Raw genomic sequence first — 27,671 nt, 5'->3', positions numbered from 1 at the left:
CTGCTGTAGCTTACTTCTGTTATACACTAACGTTGTGAGGCTGTCCAAAGGCCCCCTTCTGCCTAGAACAGTGTTTCTCAAATTGCAATCCCTAGACCAGCAGCATCAGCATCACCTGGGAACTTGTTAGAAATACAAATCCTTGAGCCTCATCCCAGACCTACTGAATCTGGAGTAAAGGAATTCCGTGCGTGTGTGTGTGTGTGTGTGTGTGTGTAAGTGAAGCAAAGTTCACACACAATGTTACATTAGTTTCAGGTGTACAACATAGTGATTTGACAAATTGATTAGTTATGCTATGCTCATCACAAATGTAGCTACCATTAGTCATTATACAACAGTATTAAAATACCAGTGACTATATTCCCTATGCTGTACCTTTCACCCCCATGACTTATTCATCCCATAACTGCATAACTGGAAACCTGTACTTCCCATTCCCCTTCATCCATTTTGGATCCTCCCACCCCATCCCCTCTGGCAACCATCAGTTTGTTCTCAGTATTTATAGGTCTGTTTCTGTTTGTTTTTTATTTTCACATATAAATAAAATTATATGGCATTTTTTTTTCTGTCTGACTTATTTTCTTTAACATATTAGGTCCATCCATGCTGTTGCAAATGGCAAGATCTCATTTTTCTTTATGGTTGAGTAACAGTCCATTGCATATATATACCACATCCTCTTTATCCATTCATCTATTGATAGACACTTGGGTTGCCTCCATATTTTGCTTATTGTAAGTAATACAGCTATAAACATAGGGATGCATGTATCTTTTCAAATTAGTGCTTTTGTTGTCTTTGGACAAATAGTAGTAGAATTACTGAATCCTATAGTATCTCTATTTTTTAATTTTTTGAGGAACCTCCATACTGTTTTCCACAGTGGCTATATCAATTTGCATTTCCACCAACAGTGCACAAGGGTTCCCTTTTCTCCAGATCCTCACCAACACTTGTTATTTCTTGTCTTTTTGTTACTAGCCATGCTGACAAGTGTAAGGTGATAACATATTGTGGTTTTGATTTGCATTTCTCTGATGACTAGTCTTTCTATAATCCCATGGGTTATTTTAACACTGTAGTTTTTGAATGATCTACAACAAAAGAGATAGTGCAACATGTTCCCCAAACACCTCAGACCCAATTTTCCTACACAAATAATTCCTTTAATATTTTTTCTTGTTTTTATTAAGAAATATTGCAATTTTTTTCTTGTTTCTTATTCAGAAATATTCCAATACATTCTGGAATACACTACAAAATGAAAATATGAACCTAGCTAGCCCTTCCCCTAGAGTCATAAATTATTTCAATTGTTAGAAAATAAGACTCAAGAGGATGGTATAAGTTACCAGCACTGCCTAAATGGGAAAGAAATGGGATTCAATAATGCTTTTTATGCTTTCAAAGGGGAGGACAGAGCAGTATATTAAAGCCTGTCAGATATTAGCAAATAATTGTAAATAGTGAGGGTTGTTTAGGGGTGCCTGGGTGGCTCAGTTGGTTAGGCATCCAACTCTTGGTTTCAGCTCAGATTGTGATCTCAGGCTTGTGAGATCAAGCCCTGTGTTGGGCTCTGTATTCAGTACAGTCTGCTTATCCCTCTCCCTCTGCTCCTCCTCCCTACTCTCTCTCTCTCTAAAATAAAATCTTTAAAAAATATAGGGATGGTTGTTCCAAGTATTGAATGAGCTCTCATGAGTGGCAGCATCATTTCTTTCTTGAAAGCTGTTTAAATATTATCATCAATATAGTAAGATTGTAATTGGATCCTCTATCTTCTATAGGAATGGATCCATGAAATACCTTTGCGGGCATCCTTGTCTCAGTTTGAGTCATACCACAACCAAACTCCGTGATAGAGTCTTAGGCAAATATTTATTGGGGAGTAATGCCAGAGAACCAGTGCAAGAATGGAGGATATGACAGAAAGGGAAAGAAGGCTGAGAGAGGGCCTGTGATCAAATCAGTCACCTTGATGATTAAACGGAGCTTCCTCTCCCTGGGAGCTCTAGGAAATAGCACAGAACTTGCATCTCAAGGTTACCCCATCTGAGGGGCAAGGGAACTGATATTTATACAACTCTCAATCATTGGTTGAAGGCTGCTCCCTGGGATTCTCAATTCCCTAGAACTTCTGACTGCATATGTGGGCAGAGAAATTCCTCAAGCAAAGAGAGCCAGGTGATGTCAGCTGGAATTTGGGGGGCAATATGCACAGAAATGGTAAATGGCCAAGCAGACCTGAGCAAGAAATGACGTGCATGCTATGTCCGACTATTTCAAAAAAGCTGTCTCTGGATTTGCCCTGCTAATATAAAATGCATGTCCAAATTTATTCCCCTCTCCTTTGATCCCTCTGACTCCTAGCAATGCAGTTTTAAAATTCCCAAACCTTATGCAAAGTTAAGTGTTTGCCTGTGCGTGTCTTTCTCAAAATAGAAACAGTATAAGAAAATAAGCTACCCTCTTGTAACTTAAAAAAGAAAATCTATTATTACTATTATCCCTTCCAAAATGCACATCTTTAATCCAGATGCTTATGTCCACCAAGGTGCCATTGCTCAAAACTTTTAGAAAATTTTTTTTGAGATTTATTTTGAGGCTCTGTGTTCTCTGTGGTGGTTCTAATTTGTAGAGTCACTTTAACAGGTTGATTGACTGCAGACTGTACTTGTGTGGCAAAGAAATACTTCACTAATAATTTATTCCTTGTTCTTCCTAAAATATAAGAAAGTAAATATTGTGCTAAAATAAGAGTTAGAAAGTCTTGTAAGAAAAAGAAATACAGAGGAGAAATAAAGCAGCACTTGTTGACCAAAATGAGATACAGCATGAGCAAAGGGCTTAGAAAATATGTCTTGAAAACACAAAGGGAGTTCTATTTAGAATTCTGGTGAGTCACAAAATATTCTGATAAATAACTTTCTATCTGAATAGAGTTTGACCTTCTTCTCAAAGGTGACCTAAAAGACATTTCTTGAAATTTAAAGATTAAAAAAATAAATAAAGCTTCCATTCCAATCAGATTTACAAACATTAGAAAAATTGCAATCTACCCCAGTTAAATGATTATTCTAGCATGCTTTCTACCAATTAAAGTCCTCCTATGGGTACTTACAAGCACATGCTTACAAGAACACGCCATTTTATCCAAGATTAAATATCATATTTTTGGATTGTTCAAGGTTAATGATGCAAGGCAAAAAACTAACAGAAAAATGCCTCCGAAATGTAAAGCAAAGTAACCTAAATGATGGGAAATCTTCCCTCAAACTTTCTGTGCAAATATATACACCACTTACGGAAAATATTTGCCTGGGTAAAATCTAGTGCAACTGAAAAATAAGTATCCCTGTATGCAAGGGGGCATTCTAGTAACACTGGAGAACCCTAGCTCCATGGACCTGTCAACATGTGTTCTTCTTGATATATTGTATCCTGCATTACGCTAAAATGGGCATTTGCTTTCTACAAGTACAGAATGTACACAGCATTACCTCTGAATAAAGATGTTTGCTGAAATATACAGACTCTTTTTTTTTCTCCAGATAACCTAGTCAGCAAATTATGGAGCCAAACAGGTGATGAGTACTCACAGTCTGACTGTCCCAATAAGTAGCCTGATTTTTGTCCAATGACCCTGTGGTATCATCTGTCCACTTTGCATTATGGAGACATGAAAAATGATAAACAGAGGCCACTCGCCAGCCACTGGGAATGCTGTCCAGTGCCCTGGCATTATGGGGATTTTCCCAACCTGCTCTGGGAAGATGTCACATAGTGATAAACTTTCATCAGCCACCAGTGAAACCCAGCAACAGTGAACTAGTTACATGTTTGAGAAAGTTTAAAACACAGTGAATTCACTTGATAATTTAAAGGAGAAATAGGTTGGGTATGCAGTCTGCATCACACTCCATTTACTTTCAAATGCCCTCTGAAATGGAGGAAACCTGCTTGTCGATGAGACAAGAAAAAACTATGTATGTTCTATACTCAGTAGAATTCTATCGACTCAGAATAATGATAAGATACTATGCAGAGGAAAGCAATCAAAGCCCAATGACCATTCAAAGTAGTAGTGATCAGAGAATACTCATTGTTTCTATTATACTACTCATGTAATCTATTATATATAATCTAATTTTTTCCTAAAATGAATATTACTGACCCATTGTTTGCTGCAATCACAAGCCAGGTGAGCAATAGGAACTTTATTAAGAGTGAACAGTATCACTAATAAATCAAAGTAGAGAATGGGTCAAAACATACCTTCTACAGAGATAGCTGTAGAAATTCATTAATGACTACTTAGATCTTTGATTACTTTCTTAAACTAACCCACAAGGTTTGCACATCTCAAATTGCTATTTATAGTTACTGGTTTCAATGTGGCAGTATTATTTTTTAAAGATTTTATTTATTCATTTGAGAGAGAGAGAGGAAAAAAAAAACACACTGCGGGGTGGGGGTAAGAAGGAGAAGTAGACATATATTTATTTACCTAAAAGTAAGTTACCTTCGCACATTATAGCAGGCCTTAAGCCTGATGAGATTTCATGTAAGTTTTTGTTTTTAACCAAAATGAAGATATTTCTTTTGGTCATATGCACTTAACTTTAAATAAATTCTGAAAGGGCGTACAAAACAATAAATTCAGGGTAGTAAAAATAAAACTATCAAATGTTATACGAAAAAAATCACAGCTGACTTAAGTTTATTTCAACCTTTTTCTTTCTCTCTAAGCATTTAAATGAGTGTCAACAGTTGTGTCAATTCCTGTAGATCTAGAAAGACTATGATAATAGGTGGAGAGTCAAAGAGGAGCATTTCTCTGCTAAACTTCTGTCATAAATTACCCAGAATTTCATAGAAGCTGAATTGCAAGATATGCAACCAGAGCACATCTTTAATTTCTCACTGGACAAAAGATGGCTTTAGCTACCAGGAGGCCAGCCTGTTCTTGTAAACATGACCAAGGCTGATACCCCACAAATGATTAGGGAGCCCATTCAAGTATGTAAAAACCACAAAGACTTCATGAAACCGATATGAGCCAGTAGTAATTTCTATTTCTCCCCATAGAAATTGAGAGGCTAGGTCAATGTTGAAAATTAGCCATTTCATAGGAATAAGCAAAAAAAAAAAAAAAAAAAAAAAAAACAAAAAAACCCCTCTAGAAGTGCTATACAATGGTAACATTGATACCTTTGTAAAAAGGATTCTGCATCCATTTTCAGTGGCTAAGGAAGTATATGTTGGGGGAGGAAGGGCAGTTTCCCCACAGCACACCACAGAATTCTCCAACACCAGCTGGGTGTCCTAATATTCAATTCTGCCCCTACCTACAAATAGCATCAGATTCCACAAGTAAAAGGCTCAGTCCAACAAGACTGCCCTGCACTTCAGAGGCCAAATGCAAGCCCAGGTAGGCTATGCTTTTAACCAACCAGCTACAGACTGGAGGTTCCAACAACGCTGTCCAACTCAGGATGCCAACCTGTACTTCAGACCAATAGGCTATAAATCAGAGGTTCCCACAACTCCCTCCCTGGCTTTAATTAATTTTTCAGAGTGGCTCACAGAATTCAGGAAGCCTGTTTTACTTACTAGATGACCCATTTCTTGTGAAAGGATATAATTCAGGAACAGCCGGGTGGAAGAGATGCATAGGATGAAGTACAGGGAAAAGGCATAGGGTTTCTACCCACCATTCTCCCCGAATCTCTGTGATGAGTGAGTGACAACACACCTTTTTTTCTGAGTCACAACGCACCCATTTCATCTTTCTGGAAGCAATTTCAGGAACTGAGGGCAAGAGGCCAAATGTAATCAAAGATGCTCCCATTGTTCTTATTGCTCAGGAAGTTCCAAGAGTTTTAACACCTCTGTGCCAGAAATGAGGAGAATATGTATTTCTAATTATAGATCACCATATAACACCTGCAATACGATAGAAGGCACAGAACAAATTGTGAAAAACTCCTCAGCCTTATATACATAATCTATCATGACAAGCCTCTAATACCTGCTGTGAGATGACAAAGTCTGACAGTCATTTGTCTTTGGGACTCAACCAAAGGATCTTCTTGTTTCTTGTTTCCACAGCAGGAGGTTGGGAGGAAGAAGTAGTATGGTTATTCTAATACTCAGTATTATTTCCATATTATGTAAGAATGTTCTTTGCACAATTCCCCCAGGGCAGAGTAATAAATGTGCATTATAGTGAAATAAACTTAGAGCATATTTTGAATGGTTATGTGCCAGACACCTCATTAATACTTTTATATAACCAATTTAACTCTCTCAATCTGAGAGTGAGAGGTAGGTTTTATCAATCCATTTTCAAACTGAAGGAAAGGATGCCTCCACAAGTTAATTAATTTTCCTGAGATGGTCTAGAAGGTGAGGAGCAGACCTGAAGTTCCAACCTGGCTAAGTGCAGAATCCAGGTTTGAACCTCTAAACAACTCTTCCTGAATTCAAAGAAAAGCAATACAAACATGATCTTATTTGCCTCTGTTAATAAATTGTACATACATTACCACAATCCAAAAATTATCAGTAATATTAGAAGCCATTATTAGCTGTAACTACTCAGAAAGGTTGCAGTTAATATAATGTGTTGTTGGCCTCTATTTAATTAAACAAATACCTTTCATTAGATAACTGATTACATTGGCTTGATAAAGTGTACATCTGTCTAATCATGGCAGTGGTTAAAAAAAGAAAGTAGATAAAAAAGAGGAAAGAAAGAAGAGGGAAGAGGGAAAGAAAGAAGGAAAAAAGTGAGGAAAGGATAGGGAGAGAGTCAAAGAGGGAAAGAAAGAAAAAGGGATTGTGGGAGACAGGAAGGAGAGAAACAAGGAAACCGCTGCTGAATGTCAATCCCACGTGGGAGCAAATAGCCACTCTGAACCCACTTTGTAATTTCCTTCTATATACTTCATAAGTCAAAACATTTCACTCCACACACCAAGAGCCTTATAAATGGGATTAATAGACATAGTCAATATTCTTCCAAGAGATGGATTTTTTTTCTAAACTATGGGATAAGGTTTAAAAATGTCACTTTTTTCATTTCCATGTGACTTACATATTTTCTAAATCACCCTTCATTTCAAACAACTATTGTACTAGAAGCTTGGCAATGAAGGAAAGATGCCACTGTTAATGTTTTTGTAAAGCTTGACAATTTATATTTTAAAAATGGTTCCTTAGTAATGTCAGTATTATGTCTAGAACTGATTCTAGTTGAATGTTATATAAATGAAAAGATTTAGTATTTTTTTTCCTTAGGAAAGAACTGCAGCCCTGAAATCTTTACAAACTATAGTATTTATTAATAATATATAAAAGCATGTTGCATATCGACCTCAAAAAAGGCAAAGAAAATTTCTTTGGTATTGATAAATTGAAGACTACCCAAAGGAATTCCGAATGCTCTATCTTGATAGATTGAAAATTGCAGAGAAATTTCTAGGTTCACTATATTGCATTTAGGCATAATCCTATAGTTTTCTTTTGCAGTATATGGCCTCATATTAAATTAAGGCAGCTTACTTTACAGCAGTGTGGCATCTGACTTAAACATAAATATTCAAAGGTAGAAAAGTTGTGTTCCTCTTCCTTGGGAAATTGACCTGTTAGAGAGCAGTGACATGACATAGGGCAGATATCACTTAACAACACATGTTGCTTTGCCTCATACCTTGGTCATTCTGGCAGATGGCCTTCAGGACGCGATGCCCCAGGCCACATTTTCCATGATCAGGGATACAAATCCCTTCGGATACCAGCCATCGGTAACACATCGGATCCTCGCAAGGGATAGACTCCACCAAATGAGGGCAGTGGCCTGCAGACCCTGTGGATTCCATGAGAACATGACGCCGTCTCATTCTAAATCCTGAAAAGAAAAAAAAAAAAATTTCACGGTATTCCATCTTTATCCAACAGAAGAAAAGCAGCAGCAACTGGAAGAGAGATGAAACTTTCATTTCATTCTCTATAGTTCTAAAAGGTGTATTATTTTAAGGTGTTTTCCTTTATAGGAAAAGGAAGGAATAGACGAAAAGAAAGGGAAAGAAAATGGACAAGAACTAGAGGAGGAAAGCTGTCCTCCAAGACTGAACAACCTTGGCGTGGCCACACATAATCAAACCAAGTAGTAAGTAGCATGTTGTCCAACAGAATCAATAAACCAGCAGAAATAAATGAAGACTCTCAGAAATAGCCTAAACACAGATAAATCCATTTCATGGATTCTTTTTTCTGTTGTTTTTCATATTCTGGTTACTCCACATTGAGTTGAAATGTGGAGTACAACTGTATTAGATGTACATGTGTACATCTGGCATACCCCTGGTAACTAAGAAATTTGTGCATTGAGGTTTCTAAGTCAGCCTGCCCTGTGAACATAGCACCTCTTTGGACCACATTTCCCATGTTGGCTTGACATGGGTCTCTAGACTGTTAATCAGTTTAAAAAATATGTAGTGGGACTAGAGCCAAACAGCCCACTATAAAAAGGATATAAATGGGCCTTACACGCTATAAGCTCACAGAGTGACAAACTCAGGCTACAAGAGACAAGCAGCTACAAATCGAGGAAAATGATTCAACCATACAACTGTAGGGAGTGTGGAGGTGTATGGTGAAGTGGAGAATATGTGCTCGCTCTAAAAGAGGTGGCGATTCTATAGCTTCCATGGACTATTGCCATGAGGGAATATGGACCCTCTGTTAACAAACCTAATTTTTGACTAAGAAATAGAAATCCAAGTTGCATTTTGTTTCTATATGAAATCTCTGCATGTTTAACTAATTTATGTTTTTAAAAAACAAAGTAGCCTAAAAGAAAAGAAAAGTGACTGAGAACTAGATACAACCATTTGGTTTATGAGTTTTCAATCTCTGGCCCTGATGACATATCATTTCTGAAGGCTATGCCTGCCTTCCATGAATCTCATATTTTACTTCCAGTCTCTATCATACCAAATTCTGTTTACCAGCTTAATTGCTTCAATTCCTTTTATTTTTGTTTTGTTTAAATTTTTTTTTTTGTTTAAAATTTTATTTATTGGGATCCCTGGGTGGCGCAGCGGTTTGGCGCCTGCCTTTGGCCCAGGGCGCGATTCTGGAGACCCGGGATCGAATCCCACATCGGGCTCCCGGTGCATGGAGCCTGCTTCTCCCTCTGCCTGTGTCTCTGCCTCTCTCTCTCTCTCTCTCTCTCTGTGACTATCATAAATAAATTAAATTAAAAAAAATTTATTTATTCAAGAGAGATACACAGAGACATACACAGAGGGAGAAGCAGGCTCCCTGCAGGGAACCCAATGTGGGACTTGATCCCAGAATCCCAGGATCATGACCTGAGCCAAAGGTAAACACTCAACCACACAGCCACCCAAGAGTACCTAGTTCCTTTTATTTTTAATGAAACCAATCTTATTGGGTGATAACATTTTAAGGAATTATTCACCTTTTTCTTTTAGATAAGTTAAAAGAGACAGACAGGGGATGCCTGGGTGTCTCAGTGGTTGAGCCTCTGCCTTTGGCTCAGGTCGTGATCTTAGAGTGCCGTGATTGAGTCCCACATTGGGCTTCCCTTGAAGAGCCTGCTTCTCTCTCTGCATATGTCTCTGCCTCTCTCTGTGTGTCTCTCGTGAACAAATAAATAAATAAAATCTTTATTTAAAAAAATGGACAGACAGATGACTATGACAGGAAAAAAAGAGAGTATGAGAACACTGAAGTCCCACCATGAAAGTTAGATACCCCACTACCATTCCCACAAGAGGTGGGAAAAAGGACAAGTTAGGGAGCATGTGAAGTCACAAAGCCAGGTATATATCTCTCCCAGATTTCCCAAAGCCGTGCCTATTTTCCCATCAATAGTAATTGAAATGAAAAGTTTACAAAGCTCAAGGTATAGTTGGCAAAAGACTGGCTCCTATAAAATTACACAGCCAAGGAAGGAGTTTGGAACTAATGGACACATGGTTTTAGGCCACAAGAGGGAGCTGAGCTTCCTTAGAATATTACAGGGCTGGACAAGTATTTTAGATAAAAATACTCAAGTGCTTTATTTAGGTTTTCTTGCTCTAGGGTTAACCCATGAACTACTTATTTTTCCCTTTCTTCTTCTTCTTTTTTTTTTTTTTTTTTTTTTTTAAGAAAGGGAGAGGGAAGGAGGAGAAAGGCAGGGAAGGAGGCAGAGGGAGAGGGAGAGGAAGAATCTTAAGGAGGCTCCACGCCCAGCACAGCCTGACATGGGGCTCCACCCCACAACCCTGAGATCATGACCTGAGCTGAAATCCAGAGTCAGACACTTAACCGAATGAGCCACCCAGGCACCTCTGAGCTCCTTTTAGAAGAGATTCTTCGATTTTTATACTGACAATCAGCCATGTAGGGGAAGGTATCATTCAGCCAATCAGAGACCACATTCATGATCATGGCATTGAAAATATTAAGGTCAGGGACAATTAAAATAATAGATGGCTTCTGCCATACTTTATACCTACAAGTCTGTATCATTAATTAGTTAAAATCTGCAGAAAGGGGGACACCTGGGTGGTTCAGCAGTTGAACGTCTGCCTTCAGCTCAGGATGTGATCCCGGAGTTCCAGGATTGAGTCTCATATGGGGCTCCCTGCATGGAGCTTGCTTCGCCTCCCTCTGCCTGTGTCTCTGACTCCCTCTGTGTCTCTCATGAATAAATAAGTAAAATCTCTGAACAACAACAACAAAAATCTGCAAAAGGGATCTACTCCCTTCCTGGGCCACCTTCAGAAAAGACACAGGAAACATACAAGGTTTCTTTTTTTTTTTTTTTTTTTTCATACAAGGTTTCAACTGCACTTGATGGTCACCCAGCTACACTGAGCTCCAAGCTCTCATTGCCACACAGCTTGGGTCATGACCTCTATTCTTATGTGTCCATATGCTGCTTATTTACCATCTTACGTTTATGTTTGTTTAGTTTACACGTTTGAGCAGGACATAGCATGGGTCTCCATGATTTATAAGGTTTGACAACTAAGAAACTTAGTCGTCTTTACTGAGGATTCTAGGTGTACTAGTACCTAGAACTTAAGGCCATTGAGGGGTATGTGAAGTTTCCCTCCACAAATCAAATTGCATCCATCTCACAATAAATCTATAGATTACACCTCCTTAGTCAATAAATTTGTCCAGTCTTTCATCTATGCTGCCCTTGTCCTGACCGTAACTAGGATCAAATCACAGCACAAGCTCAGCATAAAACAGAAACCTTGGAGCCTCTTGTTAGTGCTTAACCTTTAATCACACATTCATGTTCATGCCTGCAATAGACATCAGGCTTCCCCAGGGTGCTTCTGTTTCAAAAGATACACAACTGCCAAGTTCACAGTGTCTGGGGCCAGCCAACCACTTACCTTCATTTACTGAATTCCATATTAATAAGATAGCGTCATTCAGTAAACATTAACTGCCATATGTAGATCACTGTAATGTACTGTGGGAAGCCAAAGGAGGAACAGAAAACATCTATTCTTCATGGAGCATACAGTCCAACAAAGGGAAAAGGTACATGTATTAATTAAATATCTACCTATCCCAAGATGGTGCCAGCCATTTTACTTACATTACCCCAAAATAATAAATCTTCAAAACTATTTTGTAAGTTGTCATTCACGTTTTATGGATGTGAAAACTAAGATCAGACGAGACTATATTACTGCTCCAGAGGCACGTTATTGATTAACTAGATATGTATGAAATTCAGTCGAGGACTTTTTGAGTCATCCCCTCTTCATAAGAAATAATTCAAGTCAGCTCCTCTGTGTGATGTATTCTAGCCCCACTTCATACAGTGAATCTGCAGGAACTGTGGATCATTTCCTTAAAATGAAAGTGTGCAGGCCGGAGAGTGGGATTTTAGGCACGAGGCAGCAAGAATGAGTTTTAACAATCACTTAATGACTACAGATTCAATCCACCTTTAATGAAACTGGTATTTGCAGGATTTTTTTTTTTTTTTAATTTCATGAACCCAAAGTTTAGTGTATATTCTGCTGGCTTACTATATATTTTACTGAATTTTAGCAAAGAGTGAATTGTGGATTGGGGAGAGAAAAGAGAAGAAGCACAAATGGCAGAAGATGGGCCAAAGTTTTTCAAATGAAATCATGGGAAAATTAAAGGAGACATAGGAGGTAAATGTAGGTTTGAGGCCATGTGCTTGTGGCCCCAAAGTGTCCATGTAAGCTTCTATGGAGCTATCCATGGGCAATACTGTGTCTCCACACTAACGCCTCTTGAACAGGCCTGAAGCAGTAGCCAGCAGGTTGACCAAGGATGACAAAAGCTTATTCCATCTTAAGCATCTCATTGGTTCCTCATCTCTGGCAGCCCTAGAAATAGGGTAACAACTTTGTGTTGTTAACACAAAGGGTTCTAACCCTTTAGAAATCAACCACCATTCCTGCAAGAGTAGCACTTTACAGTATCATTATTAGTTTGCACCCTGCTGTGAATATAGAAAATAAGAAAAACTAATGTTAGGGCAATCTTGATCATGAGAACTCTCAACACTTAGAATGAGAAGTAGGCATGCAACCCCCAACATCCTAACACACACAGACATAGAAAAATAGAGAAAAGAAAAAACTATCTCTTGGCACACACATTTTCTATAACAAATCAAAATGATTTTTATAGACTTCTCACTGAAAGTTGATCTATATAGCAGGCAAGAACGGAAAATGGAAAATTTCCCCCATTGTTGTTATATAAGATCTAAAATATGCAGTATTGCCCTGCTTTGGTGTGTTATCTAAATTGATTTGTTTCAGAGTGTAAAAGACTGTCTTTGTAAAGATATTCATGGCTTCCCAGTTTCAGGATGTCTTTTCCTATGGGAATTTTTAGAACTTTAGACGTATGACTGGGGGTAAATACCTTATTGGGGGAGTTAAGAAATCCCTGAAGTTCTACCACATAAGCAGTTACCTATTGTGACACTGTACTGAGAAGCCTCCATCAACTTGTTCTTTAAAACAACTTCTGTGGGCAAGGATGTCTTTCTGGAATATGTATGAAAAGGACAAGGATGTCATATAAATGTATGTCTCTGTATCAAAAAGAATTTTTAAAAATGTATTATATCTTTGTGTAGAGTTCATTCATCAGCAATTTTTTCAGGTTATTTCTCTTACATATATCTCTAATTATAACTCCCTAGGAGTGTATCAAAGATAAAGCAATGAATGATAAAACCTGATCCAATTTAAATTCTTCTGAAAGGCGTCCTAGCTTCACTTGACAAGTACCAACCCGCTGAGTACTGTTCCCCTTGTCTGCCTATCAAAGACCTGGTGGAAAGTGTGAAGGCTGCGTACAACGGCTGATTTTCTAATGTACTCTGAATGGCTGACAGTCACAAACCTTACAGGATTTCTGACTGAAGGATGTCTGCCTTAGAATAACAGCCATATTATGATCATTTCTAGAGTAACTAATTTCTTCTGTTAGATGCACAAAATTAACCGCTTTCCCATCCTTTCTTTTTCTTTTTCTTTTTTTTTTTTAATTTGAACAAAAGGAACATACCAAAGCAATAGCACAGTGACTGAGGAAAAGACTATTGAAGAGAAAAAAAGTAATTATCTCCAACTTTACACATTAATTTTCTTGCTGTTGTTTGCTAATATTTCCCTCAAATCCTCTATCTTCCAAATATATATATATATATGAAATGCATATAGGAAGGTTCACTGCATTTCCTTAGGGTAGGGAATTCAAATGTGAAGCTTAACAGTTCAGTTTACATCCCAGAGTTTTGTGATGTTTAATGCATTAGCTCATGTATTGCAGCCTCTGTGGAATTCCAAATTGCATTTACGTTGTGCCAGTCAGCGACTCTGGCAGCCCTCATGGTAGGACCATGGGACAGACAGATTGAAAAGATCCCAGACTTCAGGCTCACAAGTCAGTAGAAATAACAAGAAGATTACTTACCATCATCATAACATGCTTGGACTCCTTGTAGGCACAGAATCACTTCCCTAGAGGGAAAACTCTATTCTTTATTTTTCCCAAGAGGGATTAGAGGCAGGTGGTCCTGGCAGATTTTAGAAAGACCTTAAAAATCAAAATTGTCTCTGCTCTGGGGAAGCATTTATAAAATACCTAACTTCCAGACCTGAATAACAATCATTGCTGTATACATGCTCTTCTGTTTGTGATTACTTAGTGCCTAGGGCAGGTGATTCAGCCTAAGTATGAGCCCTATAAAACAGAGACTGGTTCTCATCAATCCCAACATGACCCTTCACTCTGCAAGTAGCTGGGTGACAGTACTACCTTCACTACCTTCAGGTGAGTTCTATCGTCTCCACCCTTTCCTTCAGCTCCATAGGCTGTGCCTCTCTTGGAAAAATTTATTGTTTGAGGCAAAAAACATTCCAGTTACCTGCTTCTCTCAAGCTATTCTTGGAACACCCTTCCTTTCTCACTCAACTGCAGTCCAAAGGTAGCACACTGGAGCTAAAACAAATCCCATGTCCCATGCCTTATCCTACATTGGTTCAATTATTGGCTCCCAAGACTAATGGGTTCCACTGGCCAATATGGTGCATGTGGGCAGAGGCCTTCTTTGCTAAGCTTGGCATTGGATTTGTGCCTTTATCCAAACTTCCTTAGGCTATGGAGGGAATCACTAAGGAAGCCCAGTATTTGAAGGAACACTGGACTAGGGAGATAGGAAGCCAGGTTCTTAGTGCTGGCTGGGCCACTATTAAATTTAAGACAAATCGGTTCACTTCTCCACACTTTAGTTTTGAAATATCATGAAGTGTCATGACTTGCTGAGCCTAAATGCTGATGCAAAGTTGGTATTAGTATACCTAGGGCTGCCAAAAGAGAAGACCACAGTGGGTGATGTAAGATAACAGAATTTTTTTTGGTCTCACAGTTCTGGAGAAATCAAAGGGTCTGTAGAGCCATGCTTCCTCTGAATGTGCTGGGGAAAGACTGCCCCCATCCTTTCCCTAGCTTCTGGTGGTTGTTGGCAATCCTTCGCACTCCTTGGCTTATACACGTATCACTCTAATGTCTGCCTTTGCATAGCATTCTCCTCTGTGTATCTCTGTGTCCAAATCTCAGTCTTTGTGTAAGGACATCAGTCATTAAAATAGGGCCTACCCTAATCCAATATGACCTCATCTTAACTTGAGTCCATCTGCAATAACCCTATTTCCCTATAAGGTCATATTCACATATACTAGGTGTTAGGAATGGAGATTTTTTTTTTTTTGAAGGATATAATTCAACTCACAACAGGTGATATCTAATGAATGATGGACCAGGGTGCATTTGCAAGAGTTGACTCATACAATAGAGGAATAGGGGCTAATGAAGAAAAGGTTTGGCATTAAAGCATCTTGGGCCAAGGGGGCAAACAGAGGGGTCTGAAGGTTGTGAGACTCCCAGCTGAGTTCCACAGACCAGTTCAGAATTATGTGGAAAAGGAAGATTGAAAAAAAAAAAAAGTTGAAAGAGAACTTTTAACAAAGGGTTTTGTGGAAATTTGCTCAAGTGACAAAAATTACAACATAGAATGAAGAAGAAATAATTCTCTGAATTACTGTAGAAATTCTGGCCCAGAACAAAGGGGATAAGCAATTAATAACCATCTATTAAGATTAACCTCAGCATTGCTTTTACTTCCCATAGTATCAGCACCTCGTATTTCCTTGAGGAAGCCACCCCTCCCTGACTCTCAGTGGTGAGGCTTGCCTAGCCTTGTCCCTGCAGGGGTGGTCTCATGTAGGACTTGGCCAGAGTGGCTGGGTCAGGGTAGCACATGGTTAGCCAAACAGATTCAGTTCCAGGATTCTTCCTGGAAGTATTAAGAAAGACATTTCTTTCTACTCTATCTACACTCTAAAATCATAATTCTTTTTTCTTTTCATAGTGAGAATCTTAAAGATTTAATCTCTTAGCAACTTTCAAGTATATAATACAGTATTGTTGATATCGTGCTGCACATTGGATCCTCAAACTTACTAACTTTATAACTGGAAGTTTGTAAACTTTGATCAATATCTCCCCATTTTTTCCCCACCATCCAGCCTCTGGCAATCAGTATTCTACTCTTTGTTACTATAATTCCAGGTTTTTTAGAATCTACATATAAGTGAGAACATACAATGTTTGTCTTTCTCTGACTTATTTTACTTTGTATAATATCCTCAAGTTTCATCCATGTTGTCACAATGGTAGCATTTCCTTCATTTTTATGGCTAAATAATATCCCTATAAATATATATGAGTGAGTGTATATATGTAAGTGTGTGTGTGTATATATCACATTTCCTTTATCTATTTATGCATCAATAGTCACTTAGGTTGTTTCCACACTTTTACTATTGTGTGCTGCACTAGTACTATTTAACACTGTAAGGAACATGGGGGTACAAACAGTACATCTTAAAAATTCTTACCACAGGAAAAAGGTAACTATGTGAGGATGGATAGATGTGTTATTGTGGCAATTGTTTTGCTATATATATTTATATCAAATCAGTATGTCTTATCCTTAAAATTACCCAATACTGTATGTCAATTATATCTCAATAAAGCTAGACAAAATTAATTGACCATAACAATAAGAGAGCTCCTTTATAACATACTACATTGCTTTTATTGCAATGTTTTGGAGAAAAAAAAATTCCTCTACATAAAATGTACATATCAATTTTGTGACATATTAATTCTAGAAAGCTAAAGTATAAAAGGAATGTATCTAAGGATCAAGGAAACAAAAATTTTTTAGCTTCATTCTCCAGTTTCCAATTTGCAAACCATGCTGAAAGTTTAGATAAAATCGAAAGACTCTTCACAATCTGCCTTACTGAAATCCCAAATTGAATTTTATGTACTTGAGTTGGGATTATTAGGATGAGATGGGGTGTGTCTCTCTCTCTCTCTCTCTCTCTCTCTCTCTCTTTTGATTTATTTTAAATCAAAAGCCAATTGGATAAAATACTGTTAAATATTATACTGCCTCCAAAGAAACAAAAAAAAATTATTTCACTGAAGTGATTTAGAGCATCTGGTACTGGACTTTTTGTTAACAAACTTTAAAAAATAGATATTTCAGATCAGAGAGCTTCTAAGAGTTACAAAAATTTTTGTTATCTATCACTCAGGGGCATTAATAATCACTAAAAGACATTTGCTAACTAAACCTAAATCTACTAATGAGAAGTATACACAATAAAAGTTCAACAAAGAAAGAAAGAGAGAGAGAAAGAGAAATTAGGAAGGAAGGAAGGAAGGAAGGAAGGAAGGAAGGAAGGAAGGGAGGGAGGAAGGGAGGGAGGAAGGAAGGGAGGAAGAGAGAAAGAAAAAGAAAAAAATCAATAAATCAATGCTGAGCTCTTCTCCATGGAGAGGGCCTGCCTTAAACTAAACTGAATACAGAGAAAAGCAGAACTAAGAGATGGAGAAATAGAAGACTGTAAATGGAAAGAGAAGAACAGAAGACTGTAGAAATAGAAGTCTGTAAAGAGAAATAATGAGAGTGAGACTGCTGGCCTATTGATATTTTTGGCTGCAGCCCTATCTTCCCTTCTATTTTTAGCCACATAAGCTACTAAATTTCCTTCTTTTGGCTTAATCCAGTTTGAATTGGATTTCTGTTACTTATAACAAAAAGCTATAAAATAATATGAGGCCCCCTTGGCTTAGTTGGGTTCTACAACTTCAAAATCAAAGGAAGGTAGCACTCAGAATAGCCAATGTACCTGAGTATCCACACCCACAGCCACAGTGGCTGCGGAAGCCAGAGTCCAATATTCAGGGATTTTTTTTTAGACAACAATGTTAATTGGATTGGCTCAAACATAAGAAGGCTGGTTCTGATAACATGTAAGTCATCCTGGGGAGTCTCATATGCAACTACAGGAGACCTACAAGGTCCAATAATACATATGTAAACCACAAGACAACAACTTGTGGGTGTTAGCATTAATGGGAAATTATTTTTATTCATAAACTGAAGAGGCTTGAAGATATTCTGGATATAAGTCTAATAAAAAAGTAGCATGGGCGTCTCCACTGCAACCCTCCAGGTTTCACAGAGATCCAGATTTCTATTATTTGATAAAAGAGTTAAAATTAGCTTCTTCCTCCCCAATCTAGACTCAACACACATTCTCTTCTTCTGTCTTAGGACAAAGAGTCAGAGTAAAGAGAAAAGTCCAGAGCGTGGGTGTGTGAACTTGGACATGCACATGTGTGCATGTGAGCAATCCAGGAATCACTGAAATGTGGATTTTCAAATGGACACAGAATTAAGCTGAGAGCATCAGCTTTGTAGCACAAAGCACTTGGCCACGCATTCTCTCTTTGCATGTGACAGGGTTAGGGCTTAGCAAACACAACCTAATTTCCGGAATGTTCTTGGAGCTCATTTCTCCTAGAAAAAGGAATACTTCTTTTTAGCATTTCTGTTGAAGGGAATATAGTATCAATACAAATTGAAAGGCCAATGAAAAAAAAGCCAAAGTGTCACCAAAAATGAACTTCTGAAGATGAAGATGTGTAAATAACAGCAAACTAATGGAAACAAGACTACAGAGGCCTACAGAATTAAACAAGCATATCAAGTCTGAAGACCTCACTCTAAGCCCAAGGACATCAAAAAGTAAACAACACGCATAAATGCCCTTTGTGAAAAATCTGAAATAGAACAACAAGTTCGGCATGTGGAAATCTGAAAATAAATAGATGCGCAAAACAGTTGTTTCCTGATGTGATTACAGAAATCATGTCTCATTTCCTCAGAATAAGCATTATACATATAAAACATGGCTATACCATATTGAGTAGTAGTCACTTCACCAGCTATGAGCCTCACTTGAAGGTCAATCAAGGTCAGATTCTTGTTCCATGGAAATGTCCTCCACAGCCTCCCTAATAACTAAATGCTGTCAGGCTTGAGCTGGTTATCTACATTTTACAAACAAATATTGTCTTAAGCAGGCTTAATTGGCTACTTAGCTACCAGAATAATTGTGTGTACACTGGAAGTAAATGAAGCACGCACAAACAAGACACTCACCTTTTCTCCCCTGAGGATCACGGCAGTTTTCATGGATGCACAGGCCCCAGTCTGACCAGGAAGATACGATGCAGTCTGTAGAGCAAGGGATATTGCAGAGCTGAGAGGCTGAAGGGGCAGGTCCCAAACATAATGTCTTTTTCACAGGTCTAGAGACTATAGAAAAAAAAAAAAAGGTCTATGTCACATTCTCTGGATACCCCTTGAATTATTAATGTCTATATTTGTATGCCTACCTTGCCCACAGTCAGCTTTCTGGTTAAAGGGTATAGGCAAACAAAACATAAACACTCTCTAATACCTGTTGCTTAGCTCTACACTATTAGCATTTGGGGTGAGAAAAGGTTAGGGGAAAAAAAAAAGACAGCAACAAAGGGCATGCACCTGAGTTTCCTGTTTCACAGAGTATTCTCTGGGAATTCAAGAGACGACTGGAAATACAGATACAAATTATCTAGAGTTATGATTCAAAAAAAAAAATAAATGGCTTTGTAAAGTTTCAAGATGAGTCTATCTCAACTATATAAATGACTAGGTTGCCGCGAAAAAATCAAAATCAAAACCCTGAGGTGGGGTGTTTGGCATAACCAATCTACTGCTGCTACTCCCCTGAGGTGTGGAGCTCTCAAAGACACAGAAGAAAAATGGTTTTTAGAAAAGAAGAAAAATTTGGATCTGTGACTGCAGAATTAGCCCTTCAAAGTCAGTTTCATTAGTGAGGCTATCCAGAAACACAAGGAATATCTGAGAAGCCATGGGGAGATGCCAAAGAGGGAGCTTTCCCACCCTTCCTGGTGTACCTGCACTCAGGGTACGCCCAGAACTGGGTCCCTTCAGGATACAGGGACCACCTGGCCATGAGTGGCACTCACCAAGTGCCTTCTCCATGCAGATTCACTCTGGGCACCATGAAAATATACAGATGAAGGAGAAGATAAGATTCTGACTCTTATGGAGATTATAACAGGATAGGAGTTAAGATAGAAATGACACAATAAAAGAAGAGCCAGATGCATAACTATGTTTGCACTGAGTGATCCCACACAAAAGTGGTTTGGGAGCAGTTCAGAGCTTGTGATCAAACGGTTTAAGTTCAGATAGTCTTATCTTATGAACTGGCTTATACTCTTGTCTAAATATTTCCCATGTGTCATGTCCACCTTGTTAAGCAGATTAGAAGTGCTTCAAAGACAAAGATGGGTGTGACAGGATTGGGTGGTAAATCATATCATCTACTTTGCTTCTTTACTCTTTACATGGATGTCCGTTGTATCTGGCAAAGACGGCAATAAATCGCAGCTCTGACCAGCAGAACTTTGTACATAAATTTTTAAAAAGCAAAAACCACTGTGTTTTTTTTTGAAAGATTGTACTTATTTATTTCACAGAGAGAGAGAGAGAAAGAGAGAGAAAGAGAGAGAGCGAGCACAAGCAGGGGGAGTAGAAGAGGGAGAGGGGGAAGTAGACTCCCTGCTGAACATGGAGCCTGATGCAAGGCTCAATCCCGGGATCCCAGGATCATGGCCCGAGCTGAAGGCAGACATTTAAGTGACTGAGCCATGCAGGTGCCCCCCAAAATACTGTTTTCAAGAAGTTGTAAATCATGGCAGAAGTGTTTCTAATGAATAGTGAGGCAGCTTGAGGTGCTTGTGACAGTCAATGGGAAAAGCAAAGTTCACAAAAAAATGTAAGAAATTGTTTGGTTTTCAACTAATTCTTATATATTTTACCAAAAGGATTTGACTTGACTTAAAATAAAAGACGGGAGCAAAGCAAGATGGTCAATGGAAATGTCAAAGATCACAAGCCATGTGGAGGAGGAAGAGATAGAAAGAGAGCATAGATATTGGTGGCAATTGGTGGGTTACCTGGCAGGCTCAGGAGTAGCAGTGATCAAACAGAGATTGTGTTGGCCAGAATGGTGAGATGGGGGGGTTGGAGTGACCGGAACTGGGATGTACATATGACACTGGTGGATTGTGGATAAAGAACAACCTGTGATATACTTGAGTAAGATGAAAATAAAGAGAGAAGGTGGCCAGCAACCACCACCTCATCACCACCACCTGTGAGTTTGGGGGAGGGGGCCTGTGATTCCTTACCTAGGAGTGAGCAAAATAAAACACATAAGACTGCCCTTCACTGAATACATTATGCATTCATTCCAAAACCATTAGTACCCACTTTAAATCAGACTTTCTTGGATGGTGTCTGCTTTCAAGGAGCTCTCAATCAAGAAGGGCAAGTCAAGTAGCATATTAATAAAATTGATGGAGAGTGATGCTTCAAAGCATCACAGGAATTGAAAGCTGTATAGTCAGAGGTCTTAAGACAGAAAGGCCTTTGGGTCTGGGCCCAGGCTTATGAGCATGTGTTCTCACAAACTCTAAAGTTCGTTTCTCCCCAAAAAACTAGGTAGTGATGGAAAAGGAAGTAGGGCATATAAACTAATTAATCTACTTAAACATATTTAGTGAATCCCAGGCACTGGTTATAAATTAATTCACTTAACCCGCATAACTTTGAGATATATGTTATCACCATCTCAAGTTAAAAATGGGGATTTTGCAACAGAGAAATGTTTATTCACTTGCTCACATTCTTAATTAGTTAGGAGCCGAGCTGAGATTGTGATCCAGGCAGGCTGGCTCCAGGGTCTGTGCTCCTAACCACTGTATTATGTAGTCTTATTTCAGGCCATTCAACCTACACTGATAAGTAAGTACCTACTGAGTATCAACCCTGTGCTAGGAGCTGAAGTCAGAATAGTGAGTAAAAGAGATAAGGTCCTTGTCCCCATGGAACTCATATTTTTGTGAGTTGATACTAGTCATACACAATTTTGTGAGCCCCAACAACAAGACCAGAAGGCTGTTAGTACTGCTTCTCTTTCCTTTGTCATGGCTGCCTTACTGCAACACCAGACAGATGTTAGGTGTCTGATGGTCAATGCTGAGAAGATATCCCAACTCTTTCAGCTCCAAGATCCAGTAGATACTTGCTGCTACAACTTTTGTACTTGAGGTTGAGGCCAGCCATTGAAACTAATCAATCTGCAAGTGCAGCACCTAGACCCACAGTAGGCCTTCACTAATCTGATTAGAAGCTCCTAAATGTCTTCAGATTGGCAGTGCAGTTGGAAAGAGACTGGGATCCTGTTCTATGTCAAGGACAATGTTTTTACAGATCATTATGTTTACCTAGCTTATTTTTGGAGAGCTATTAAGAATGTTTGGGAGGTAGGCAGTTAAGTCTCCCAAAGTCCCCTTTGATAAATACTTAACTGTCAATCAGTTGACTGCTGGATATTATGGATAATGGTACTCCTAAGATTTGGAAGTTAGGAGAGACATGGTGTGCTAGAGAGGAGCTAGGGGTAGTGGGGTTCCCTGGAGACTATTAAGTGAGATAATTAGAAGACCCAGGAGTGAGAGTGAGGCTATTTGTCAGAGCAATCATGCCTCTTTAGCACCTACCACTTTGACAGACAGTAGATCTTAATCCATATAGATAAATTTTTCTAGTCCCAGGTGACATGTCTAAGATGCTTCATTTAGCATTGAATCAATGTACTTGGGCCAACCTATCTCTATCTCAGACGCTCTGGGCTACATTTGCTCTAGAAATAAATCATAAGTAAGTCACAAAGCACTTACCAGCTTCAGACCACTTAGGCAGTTTTCTCCCCAAGAACAGCAAACACAGAATATCTCTAAGACTATTAGCTATTAAGAGCTAGAAGGGAGCTAATTTAGTTTAATTAATCAATTTTACTGAAAAATTGAGCTCCAAAGACATTAGACAGTTTCTATAGATTTACTCAGCAAGTCCAGGGCAGAGCAAGACCTGAGCTTTGTCCCAGGTGGTTGACTCATCTCTACTTGTCCCTGTTGATTTTCCTTCCATGGAATGAAGCCATCAGATAGGACTCATGAGTTTGTTTGTACCAAGGATATTCTGTTGATGAATCATAGTGACTACAATGGAGGTAATCAGTGACACAACAGATCCAAAACGTCCATGAAGGCTACAGGCTCACTATAACCTTTTAAATAAAATCCAAATCTTTCACCTACTTTATCGCTACCTTTTTTAAAATTTTTTTATTTATTTACTCATGAGAGACAAAAAGAAAGAGTCAGAGACATAGACAGTAAGAGAAACAGGCTCCTCACAGGGAGTCCGATGCGAGACTCTATCCCATGATCCCAGGATCATGCCCTGAGCCAAAGGCAGACACTCAACAGCTGAGCCATCCAGGCGTCCCTTTGTTGCTATGCTTAAACACCTTCAAATACTTGTCCAGATCTCCCGCATCAAGCAGGAGGCAGTGAGACCAAACTTTGCTCCACTTCAAATGTGACTATTCTTTAATTTGCAGCAATTCACATTGTAATATAATTAAGGGATGGGTAGGATGTGGGGATGACAAGGACCACATGAATTTAGATGGTTTGTGAAGTTTACCTGCCCAAACTGCAGCTATGATATTTGTAGAAAGAACTGTTGTTTTTCTACTCATCTGAAAATCTTTTTCTGGATATACTGACTGAAACAACTTTATTTCTATTTACCAACTCTGTTATCTCTGATGCAATCAATCCCTGCTTTAATCAGTGCAGGTCTATGCTTGTATCTCTTGTGCCTCTTATACCAGATATTTGCTTTTTTTAAGATTTATTGATTTATTTGAGAGAGAGAAAGAGAAAGAGAAGAGGGAGAAAGAGAAAGATGGCAGAGTGAGGGGGAGAGGGAGAGAAGCAGACTCCCTGCAGAGCACGGAGCCCCATATGGGGTTCAACCTCACAACCCCAAGATCATGACCTAAGCCAAAACCAAGAGTCAGATGCCTAGCCCACAGAGCCACCCAGGTGCCCCTCAGATACTATTTAGGTTATGTCACCTTGACACCTTCTGCCATTCCTGTGCTGACCAACTGTCTGACTAGATAAGCAACTACCCAAGGCCTTACAGTCTATTTAGGTTTTTCAGGCAGCATAGTCAGTCCCTATAGAGACTTTTCATGGCCACAAAGTGTTAAAGAGCCAAAATTACTTTCAACTCAGAAATTGAGATTGCTACATAGTGGTAGCTTTCCAAATGCTAGAAAATATATTACAGTATTATAAGTGATTATACATATGCAATAGTCATTAATACTTGGGATATTTTGGTGCCTATCCTGGCATTTTTCATTTGCAATAAGAAATTATTACATTGACCTGCCTTACAAGAAATGTGAAAGCCTGCTACTAAAGATTGCAAAGTTGTCTTAAATAATGAATTGCTCCATGAACAGAATGCTAATTAACAAAAGGGAAAATATATTGGTTTGGTGATATGTTTAATGTTAAAAAATAAACACACACAAAACTGTTCTTAATTCTAGAAATTTACAATTTTTCATGATTTTCCTTAATGACAAAGTGATTTCAGATGAGCATACAAATTCAATCAAAATGATTTATAATTAAGAAGAAAAATGCCTGTTGTGACATTAGCATGTGACTGCCATTGTAAAGAAAAATGAGTACCTTCATATTTTATTTTTGAGACTAAATCAAGCTCTAATCCGAACTAATTTGAATTAACACAGAAATAAATTGGCAGATTCAATAAAAGTATATCATCCCGCACCCTACTGATGACTATTTTGTAAGATCTAAATTTCAATGCCTCTTAATGCCTCAAGATGATATTAAACCGAAAGAGCATAATAATAATATTTAATTAATTATAATTAATAACCTGGTACTCTTCCTGTAATTAAAAAAATGAGTTATATTTGCTTAAATTAGAAAGAGCTATTGCAGGAGCCAATGACATTTTCTTTTCTTTTAATATATCTATTACTGGGTGAAAAATCAAGTCAGGCTTTGAAAATTCAGGAAGTGAGATAATTGTCATGGCACAATGGAGCTCACCATTCCCTCTGTACAGAAGGAAGTGTCTTGAAGATGGTCAAGGAATTAGTTACAACATATTGATTTTTTTCCTACTATTTTCAAGAAAGTGGAGATTAAAAAAAAAAAAAGAAGAAGAAGTAAAGCTGATGCTACTTCCTGGGGACTCTTAAACCTGGAAAATTTTGCTGCTTTTTATCTTAGTGATACCAAGGTCCTCCTGCAAACAATACATTCCATCTTCAGTTGATTTTACATTATTTGATTTCTAGAACGACATCAACCTTCACAAAGAAGCTAGACCAAAAAAGCTATATTCATTTCAACTTTCCAAACCGAATGCAGGCACTGTAAACTCCACAGGGTATTTTCACTCAAAGCTTAGAACCCCCTCATTCCATGGACTCTCCAAGAACAATCATAATAGAAACAGTAATTGCTAAGATTTAATTCAAAACTAATGAAAGAGCCTACTTATGTAAAAATGCTGCTTTCTAAATGATTTTTGAGAAACAATATTGCCTCTGACATATCCATTTAGGGAGTATACTGACTTGGCAGAAATTCAATCCACCTTACTGCTAAAATAAATAGGCCTCTTCTACAGACTGAAGGAGTCAAATGGTTGAAGGGGAAAGATAAATAATATTACAATTTTAACCAGAAAGCTATTTTCCTTCAAGAAGCTTCATGTATTATTTCAATTGCCTTTTGCCACTGGGATTTGCAAAATAATGGATCATTCTTTTAACTTAGTGGATAGAATAAAAGCAATCTGTCTTCTAGCACTTATAGGCAGCTTAAAGAATTAAATCACATCTCATCCTATTATACCTAATAAAGCTTAATTTTAGCCATATTGTGACTCTCTTGGCCAAGTTCTGTGCAATACAACTTGGCAGGAAGATGCATGTGTATGTACTGCGAATTTAATACCTAAAAATAATTCCTGCAATTAGAAATAATTATGGGAAATGTGACCACATATCAAAGAGTTTTCCAAATTTCATTCATTTCATAAAGCCAATCAGAAAATGCCTAGTGATTCTTAATGCTACAGAATAACAATACTCTAGGTAAAGATGGAAAACAATATTCAGAATACAAATGAAAGCAAAATAAATGAGATACCTGTACAATTCTAGAAAGAAATCAGAATCAATATCCAACAATTACATAACATAGCAGCCTTTGGGCCGATATTCATATATTTCTATTATCATATAGTCTCACCTCTGTTCCTCTTTTGAGAATTTCTTTCTGATTGTTTCACAGCCTTTTAGCTTGGTGGAGCTAAAAGTAGGGGACAGAGAGTATGGAAGGAACAAAAGCTGACCTAAATGGCATCTTTCATTGTCTACAGAGTTAAAAATACCATTATTGATGAGAAAGAATAGAAAAGAGATCAATGAGAGATGGGGAAGTGGTCAGGCAAGGAGAAAAAGTGAAAAAGCAGAGAGTCAGGTAAGAGGAAGAGTTACCTCCCAAGATGTCAACAGCATAACTACTCCATATTGGGCAAATATAGTCCCCCCCCCCCCAAACACACCTTTTGCAAGGGTTTTAGCATAGGAGTCCTTTTCCTACTCACGGTATTTTGCAACCTACAGTTCCATTCCCCGTAGGAAAAATGACAAAAGCTGAATGAGAGCAAGTCTTCCAGGAATGACGACAAATGCCTCTTCTACTGGTTAATGTTAGTAATAATAGCTAATACACACTAGCAACCCACTCGGTTCTAGACACCATGCTAAGGACTTACATGCAATTTCTCATTCATCATGATCACTCAGAAGGAAGTATCATTATCACATCCACTCTGAAGATGAAATTATTAAGGGTAAATTATTTATCCAAAATGACAAAGCTAATATGTGACAAACACAGGTTCAGGGTTCCTCAAAGCCCCAAATCTTTAATATCAGACTCTACTATGATTTTGTATTTACAGTAAAAATTATGATAGAAAAAACCCTTCTGAATGGGTCAGTCCATTAAGCATCTGTTTTCAGCTTAGGTCATGACCTCTGGGTCTTGGGATCAAGTCAGAATTGGGCTCCCTGCTCTTTGGGGGGGGGGTCTGCTTCTCCTTCTCCCTCTGCCTCTCCCCAAAGCTTGTGCACACCCGCTCTCTCTCTCTCTCTCTCTCTCTCTCTCTCTCTCTAATGAAAAAAAAATTTTTTAAAAGAAAGAAAAGGGAGTGGATTAAATTAGATTATGTTGACTATTTTCATGTTAAAATTTAGGTTTAGGGTCATTTAGGTTTAAGGAATTACAGCGAGTTCTCAATCAGCAAACCCCACCCCCTTAAGATTTCTTAAAGAGCAAAAGATGACCAAAGAAAGCAGGGAAGGGTGACAAGTGCAAGTGCGTGCCCAGCTCCCCTTCCTCTGGATGCCCCTACTATTCCTAGCACAATTCTCTCTCTTATCAGCCATATCTAACCCAGCAACTGAGAAAGGGCAGAGGTGACAGTAAGACATCCCTAAGTCCCATGGGCAAAAAGTAAAAGGAAGAGAATGTTTTAAAAAATAGAAGAAAACAGGGCAGCCCGAGTGGCTCAGTGGTTTAGCGATGCCTTCAGCCCAGGGCCTGATCTGAGAGTCCTGGGATCGAGTCCCACATCGGGCTCCCTGCAT

At 38.4% G+C, this 27,671-nt stretch overlaps 1 protein-coding gene across 1 annotated transcript in view; it reads right to left on the bottom strand.

Moving 5' to 3' along the window:
- The window catches only part of LOC129495535 (thrombospondin type-1 domain-containing protein 7B), a 741,731-nt gene that overhangs the window by 478,678 nt on the left and 235,382 nt on the right, over window positions 1-27,671 (bottom strand). The window contains exons 5-6 of the mRNA XM_055303120.1: window positions 19,130-19,285; window positions 7,721-7,918 (exon numbers count right to left, since the gene is read on the bottom strand). Coding sequence (XP_055159095.1) covers window positions 7,721-7,918; window positions 19,130-19,285 — 354 coding nt within the window. The remainder of the gene's footprint in view (window positions 1-7,720; window positions 7,919-19,129; window positions 19,286-27,671) is intronic.

This window comes from Nyctereutes procyonoides, unplaced genomic scaffold, assembly GCF_905146905.1.
Source record: "Nyctereutes procyonoides isolate TBG_1078 unplaced genomic scaffold, NYPRO_anot_genome, whole genome shotgun sequence".
NCBI classification, from domain to species: domain Eukaryota; kingdom Metazoa; phylum Chordata; class Mammalia; order Carnivora; family Canidae; genus Nyctereutes; species Nyctereutes procyonoides.
Note: the sequence above shows the minus strand (reverse complement) of the source record. Positions and strands in the feature narration are given on the sequence as shown.